A 7,878-nucleotide genomic window follows, 5' to 3' on the forward strand; every position below is an offset into this window, starting at 1 on the left:
GATGCGCAACAGTCTGCGAAACTGTCAATCATATAAGTGCTAGAAAGTTGTGCAAATCGAAGTTTGCACACTTCAACGTATTTAAAAAAATAATAATAAAGGCCATATATGAAAAGCTATACTATTACTGCGTGATTCATAATTATTATTGATTAGCTTTTTGTATAACAATTAGTTTTAGAATCATGCTATTATCGTATGTGTTGGCTTTTCAGTATACACATACATATATGAAACTAAGTTGTACAAATCGGAACTTGCACAACACTAAACCCGATAAAATCGATAACGATGTTTACAAGTGGTGTTTTTGGCCTGACAACAAAAAGGAAGCACCTGCGAACAGCTGACGGGTGACAAACAGATGACAGTTGTTTCGTGGGCTTGTTTCTTTACAAATAATTCGATATCCGTTTCTTTACATTTGTAACTATTATTAGGGATTTGGTTGAAGCGAGAGCACTCTGTCAATATGTTAGTACTTGGCCGAGTGTCTCCTCCGATTTGTTGTGTGCGCCTTGATGTTGTCACACAAAAGGACAAGACCTACAGTTTTACGCTAACTCGGAACGGCGATAGTATTTGTATGCGAAGTTTTTTTTTTGTGTCAGATATATCTTGACATTTGTCTTTGCCTAATCGCTATAAAAAGTGTTTATTTTCTTTGGCCCGTAGTCATAGTCAAAATAAAGTCGACTTTAAAGTTAGTTGCAGCTTTTTTGACAGATATCCCATTGAAAATTATGTCAAAAAGCTGCAACTAACTTCAAAGTCGACTTTATTTTGACTATGACTACGGGCCTTTGTTTTTTGTGGCCCTGCGAAATGATAGTGCGCAGTTCTAACCGCTACAACCACAGCAGCCGCCAACTACCATTGCGATGGCCATTGACGAATTGGGGATCTTGGTGAGATAGTTATCTTATTGACCGTAATTTACTCAAACCAGCGATGAAGTTTTAGAATTTCAACTACTCACACTCCATTCACTTATGTTTGAAGCTTGAAACATATTGGATGTGACGGAACCACAGCTGTCTAATTATTTCCACACTACCCCATGATTCAATAATTAAATGTTTGCTCATTATTGACATTCGAGTTTTGACACTCCCTTAACTCTCTTACATGGGCGTAGCCAGGTAGGGGCTGGGGGTGCTCGAGCCCCCCTAACTTTCAAATTTTCCATATATATATTTAAAATAGTACCCTGAAATTCCAGCTTAATAGGGTCGAGCCCCCCTAAATTTCATTCTGGCTACGCCGATGCTCTCTTACAAAAGCTTTGGACTCACACACGAACCCACACACAGTGCCTTGCTAAGGGAGCCGATTTTGCCAAGAGGGAGCGAGAAAACTGTTTTCTGAGCAAACCTTTTATTATTGAATCATGCGCTTACACCACGCCTCCAGTCAACAAAACTCTATCTCGCTTGCGAGAGAAAAATACAGAACGCAAGCGCGATTTGCAAGCATGTGAAGACGGCCGGATAACATTTCATTTTCAAAATGGCATCAAGCTAATCAGTAGCCGGATTCCAGCTAATTTTGATCGCTAAAAATCGCCAAAAGAATAGCAGGCAATTGTCAGAATTCCAATGAAAACTGAGTTGCCAGACTATGAAAGGATAGTTGATGTTAAGACAGCGATGGTAAGGAATTCAAAAAGACAGATATGTTTTAACAGTGGAAATTTGCGGTCTCCATCTACACACGTTTCTGCCTTAACATACATACCGTTTTTAATAGAATCTATAGAAGGTGGAGACGTGGAGATATGTAGAATATTATTTTTACGAAAATTAATAAAGTGTATTGCTGCAGAAGTCGTGCTGTACTGCAGTTCGGCAGAAAAAAAAACGACTGGGAGTCGCCCTAGTTAAGGGGCCGACACTGACGTTAGTACTTTTCCCTTCGATGTAGGCAAAGCGTATATTTATCCAACAAACCTAGTCAATGTTCACTATCGATTTTACAGGAGTTATTTAATAATTAAGGAATTGCTTTCCGCCTGCAATGAAATCGAAATCAATTATAAATAAATTTATTGAATTTTTCAAGTTTTGTAGGGATCTCAAATACGTACAGGCCGATTAACAGCTTTTCCTAGAATCGAAGGATAGGTTAGGTAAACGGTGGGTAAGGTAATGAGGGGGAAGCTAGGGGAGAATGACGACACCTATGGCTTTTTGTAAGAGAAATATTCCGTGCTCGCAACGAAGCTCTTCAATCAACTGATGTCCATTCCTGAGATCCAAGGTTCTTAAACCTTAGGGCTCGCAAAAGCAGGGCACCAGAGCAGCAGGTGTTGAGATGATCCCACCTCATCGTCCTCCATGCAGCTGGTGCAGTAAGGGTCATCAAGGGCATTCAGCCTTACGGCATGGTTGCCAATCACACAGTGACCAGTAAGCACTCCCACCAATAGTGAGTTATGCAGCTTGCTTAGTCTCAAGAGCTTCCTAGGCCGCCTCCGGAGAGGGCAGAAGGATTTTGCCACCTTGCATTCCAAGGTCATCGCCCAGCGCTCGCTGAGCTGACTAAACGCCCATCCAACCAGAAGCAGACCACACGAGGTCAGGGGAGTCCCCAGACCCTCCCTATCCGGAAGTAGTTCCTCGAGGGTTCCCTGTCTTACGAGCTCATCAGCCATATAGTTGCCTGCAATTTCGCTGTGACCTTGAACCCAAATAAGCTTATTAGAGAAATAATCAGACGCGGTCGATAAGGAAGTCAAACACTCACCCATCTTTTTCGAACGCACCGTCAGGGAGCCAAGAGCCCTGATGGCTACTTGGCTGTCAGAATAAATATTCACCTCCTTAAGAGATATTACACTAGAGAGCAACCAATCCGAAGCCTCTTTTATCGCGGCCACCTCAGCCTGGAAAACGCTGTAGTGATCCGGTAACCTAAATTTCAGGTTTGTAGAGAGTTCTTCGCAGAAGACACCTCCACCCACCTTGCCATTCAGCTTCGACCCACCCGTAAATAAGTTTACAGGTCCTCGATTCCAGATACTGCACTCCTCCCAGCCTCCTCTCGCTGGAATGTGGGTGTTAAAAGATCAATTCGAACCCAGCACCGGCATGCAGTGGTCTGTCCGCGTCGGTAAGAACCGGAAGCCTTAGCACAGCAGCAGCCCTGCCAGCTGATTCCAATTAAGGCGGCTCTTTGCACCTTCTCCAGCTGCTCGACGATGTTGGGCTTGTCAAGTGCGTTCCACCAGACGAGTACCGCATATAAAAAAATTGGCTTGATAATAGTTTCATAAAGCCAATGAACTACCTTCGGCGAGAGGCCCCAGCGTTTGACAATGGCCCCTCTACAACAATACAATGCTGCTGTAGCTTTATTGACTCTCTCCTCTACGTCAGGCTTCCAGGAAAGCTTAATGTCAAGGATCAAGCCCAAGCACTTCACCCTGTCAGAGAGCCTTAGAGGAATACCACCGATTGAGGCATTCGAAACTTACCTTAAAATCTGATGTAAGGTAACAAACCTTCTTAAATATAATTTGATAAAATGCCGATTTTAATTTATGATTCGAGATTAAAATCATCATTAATTTATTAACACATAATGTTCTAGCACTCAATATCTGCCTTATACATATATATGTACATTCAACTCTATTTATTTATGTACATACGAAACAACTTTTTAACATCTAAAATTTAGTATTTAATCAAATTATTTACGGGAAAAGAGCGTCTCAATCCCATACATTTTTCACGATCAATAAACAATGCATTCACTTTGCGCCGCAAATCAGCCTCGAGTGTTGAGCGAGTTTTTAGCAGATTCTGATGCTGAGCCTCGGCTTCTTGCAACTTATGATGCAGCTGTTTAACAGTATCCTGTAGATCCTGTACTTCCTGCACCAAACGCAACTGTGCCCAATCCCTGGATTTCACAAAAAGAAAATTGGGTGAGAATAAAGAGATGATTATATAGAAGAGCATTGTATGTAGTTAGCCCTAGCTCATTCTGACAAATTAAAAAAAAAAAAAACATTAAATTATAACTTCCCACCAAGTTAAAGCTTAAATATCGTCACCGTCAACGCAAAAAGCCCTATTTGACACTTTTTCGGGAATGCATACCCCGTTATTTTTTTTCAAAATATCAAAGCTGTATCTTAAGAAATACCAAATTTTTTGGCATCTTTAAAACAGTATTTTCTTTCTTGTATTAAATTAAAACTCGTTTCTTTTATAAAATTTCAAATTTGTAAGTAAATATCGTCACTTGGAGCGCAATAACTCATGTTTAGGCTACTACCAACACCACGCACCTAAATGCGACTATGCTCTGCTGTAGGTGTAAAAATTTCCTTTAATGTTAAAAAATAGGCCCAAAATTTATATACAGTCAGCGCCAAAAATATGAGAACCCTGACGTTTTGACGAGTTTATTTGTTTATGTTTTCAATACAAAATTTTACTTATTTTTTTTTTATAAAAATGTGGTTCTTTCTGCTGCAAAAACTACAAGAATCATTTTTTTTTTTATTTCAAGTCAAGTATAACCTCAAGACATAGTATAACCTCATGTAGCCCTTCAGGCCTAAAGAAATATAGTAGTTTCAGGGAAGTGTGAATAGGTGTAGCATCTAGCTGCAGCTCTCCTATATGTATGTGTTTGTCTACTTCTGGCTAATTCCCAGTGCGGTCATTTGATTTGAGACCCTGCCAGTATACCTGTTTAGTGTGACTTTTTTTGGGTTGTAGCTTCCTACACGTTTTTAGCGTGCCGTATCCCACGCTAGTTTTTCTAATAGGCTCTTGCTACAAATTACATTGCCGCATATCCTATACTTAAAAGATGCTGAGGTAAATCCCTATAGGAGTGGAGATCATTTTTTGAATAGTATGTGAACCACCTGTGGGTGTGTGTGACCTAAGGGTACTATCAAGAATTTTCTGGTTCCAAGCAGTTTTGCTGCTATGTTCGGCCTGAAACATTCAATGACGTCCGATAAACTAGAAAATCAGACCTTCCACTTTAAAGATTGTTCTCTTGACCATGTCGCCTTTCTTTAATTGCGAGATGTGAACAAAGGTTTTTATTTTCTCCCTCAGTATCAGGGAAACTTATTAGATATTCAGATCTCTTCATGTTTCATACTCCCAATGGGAAGCTTTCCTACTATTACCCTACTTTGCGGTATCTGTAACAGTAGTATTTTTTGGAGTTCGCGAAACAACCTGTCCTGGCAACTCTGATGGCATTTTTAACGTTGAAATATAACACTAAATTGTACCAAGAAGCGATATATAAAGATAATAGTATTGTAGTCGATGTCAGTTAAACCCCAGATGGGTTCTAACATCAGAAACTAGTTTTTGTTAAAATCGCCCCCGATATAGAGGATTTCATTATAGAAAATTAAGGGGACTTATTGGTGTTATACCTTCATACAGAATAAGAATCCATCCTTAGAAACTTCCCTAGACTTGTTTCTGCAGGTTTCTAGATCTAATTTAAAATTTAAGACAATAAATAGACCCGGTAAACTGTACACCCCTATACCTTTCGTAATTCCATGCCTGAATACATTCAACGACGTCCGATAAACTATAAAATGTAACCTACCACTTTTCATACAATACGACTCTTCAAATATACTCACTTGCATAACTCCATACCCTCGCGGTGCGTACGCGCTTCCAGACGAGTTTGTGCTACCCTCAATGGATGCGCTTTGTCTTGTATGGCTTTTTGTAGCAAGAAAATATGTTTTTCCAGATCGAACAATTCCTGTTGCACCTTATACAAATGTAATTGTATCTTATTTTTCGATTCGTTCATTTCTTGTGCGCGTCGATCCAAAGCATTATTCGTATTACTCCAATGATCCCATACAGATTGAGCAACCGCATTGACGATCGTTTCGGCATCGCTGCGCAGTTGGGAGAGCTTGGCGCGCTCGGCCTGCGATCTGCGATAGGCAAATAAAGTGAATAATTTCATAACGGGAGTATAGTATTTATGTATGGAGTGCATGAGTTAACCTGCTAACGCGATGGCTGCTCGCCTCAGCCCACGATTCTTGTGTACTGATGCTGGGGTCGTACTTTTCAATGCCTCCATAGTAGGTAATACCGCGACTGTAGTTATTCAATTGGTGGCAAACGGTATCAATGCCCAGCGTTGACTCTTTGTGCGCAACGTCGTCCTCTAGCAAGTGTTGAGCGGCGCGGCAGTCGTTCGCTTGCTTTGTGATCTAAATTTTTTTATTGGATGTAGTCGCCTATTAGACACATTTACAACTACTACATACACATCGTCGGTGATGCTGCAAAATGTTCTATGTCCATTAGTACCCTTGATCTGTTGCCTGTACCGGTATGCGTCTGCAAATCGTTATACGCTCTTAAACTACTGATGGAACTGTCTACTTATGGCTGATGAAGCGCCAGGCGTAATAATTAACATAGAACGTTTTGCAGTATCACCGACGATGCTTATGCATATGTTATTTACCCTCTCCTGCAAATCCTTAAGTTTATCGCGCGAATTTCTTATATTATCTATTTCTAAGAGCAGCGCCTTTTCAGCCATATCGTGTACCTTTTCCACACCTGCACGCGCCTCACGATGGTACAAGCACTCTTGTGCTATATGTAATGGCGCCTCCAAGTCTAGCATGGCTTTGCCGCAACGACGCTTCAATTCGGATATCGCCGATGACTCCGAAATCAATTTATCCAATTCGGTGCTCAATTCGTTGCGCCAAAATGTTACATCTGTTATACGTTCACCCAAACGCCGTCCGGCATCACGCTGCCCTTGCGAAGTCTTCTCATCGGTTTCGCGCATAAGACGCACTGCATCATTGCGTAGGCGCTCTGCCTGATTCCTATTCAAGTATGTATGTATGTATGTATATGTTTCTATGTAGTAAAGGCTGTGCGCTTGTTTTTCTTTTTTTAAGCCTACCTATTAATATTGGACTCTGCATATTTGGTTAAATTGTTATTGGCCCACTCGTTGCTGGTGTAGCGCGTGTAGAGCGCCGCACGGGCAGCGTGTTGTGGATTGCGTTCGAATCCCGTTACCAAGTTGGGAAAATTCATAGGTTCAGTGGTCATGCCAGTGGGTGAGAAGCATGGTTTCACCAGCTGATTGGTAACTGGTTGCTCAGCTAAGTTCTTGACCTCAATCATTTCGTAAGCCAATGTCGGTCGCCATGGATGCGGACGATTTGTCTACAATGAAGAATTGAATAAGCAAATTTCATGGCACCGCTACTTGCACTCTGGTGCTGAACGCTACCTGATAAGTTAGGCCAACGCGCGGTGGGACGGATGGACCCGTCACGGGCTCCATGCAGGGCGGTGCGCCTGCCGTACTCCATGGCTGCAATTGGGAATACATTACAGTTTGTTCAAATTTTGTAGACATTTTTATTAAATTAATTTTCTTCGATTTTGTAGCTATCAAATATACAAACTACTTAATTTGCACAAAGGATTAAAACCGTTAATTTTCAAAAAACAAAAAAATTAAGCTAAAAAAACGACAAAACTTAAAAAACAACAAAGATTTTTTTTCTTTTTCGAATACAAAAACTACAGTAGATGAGGTGTAAAATGTCAAAAAAAAAGTTGTTTTGTATGGTGTGGGTGTGGCCATGTAACTGTACTTTTCATACGTATAAATAGCAGGTGGCGTTGAAGTGGGTGAAGTGGATGGAGTTTTGTGTACAAATATGAAAGTAATAATGGTATGCGATACATATGACTCTGCCAAATTCCTGTGATCTTTGCGCTCAATATACTCATGGACGGTGCTGTTCTCCGTGGGCCACTTATCCAGCAGATTGTCTTTGACTAGACGATGATCGAAGATGCGATTCTCGAGATATGATGT

The 7,878-nt window shown here is 40.9% G+C and overlaps 1 protein-coding gene across 1 annotated transcript; it reads right to left on the reverse strand.

Annotated features, from left to right (window-relative positions):
• Nucleotides 1–3,677: 3,677 nt before the first annotated feature.
• On the reverse strand, nucleotides 3,678–7,410 carry LOC108368012 (tektin-3-like). The gene is made up of 6 exons (XM_017622755.1): nucleotides 7,282–7,410; nucleotides 6,946–7,214; nucleotides 6,490–6,865; nucleotides 6,018–6,229; nucleotides 5,636–5,944; nucleotides 3,678–3,906 (listed from the first exon to the last, which is right to left on the reverse strand). Exons 1-6 carry the CDS (start codon nucleotides 7,408–7,410, stop codon nucleotides 3,678–3,680), a joined length of 1,524 nt encoding a protein of 507 aa, XP_017478244.1.
• Between the last annotated feature and the right edge of the window lie 468 nt (nucleotides 7,411–7,878).

Source organism: Rhagoletis zephyria, unplaced genomic scaffold (assembly GCF_001687245.7).
Source record: "Rhagoletis zephyria isolate East Lansing unplaced genomic scaffold, Rhagoletis_zephyria_1.1 Rzeph_scaffold_02917, whole genome shotgun sequence".
NCBI classification, from domain to species: Eukaryota; Metazoa; Arthropoda; class Insecta; order Diptera; family Tephritidae; genus Rhagoletis; species Rhagoletis zephyria.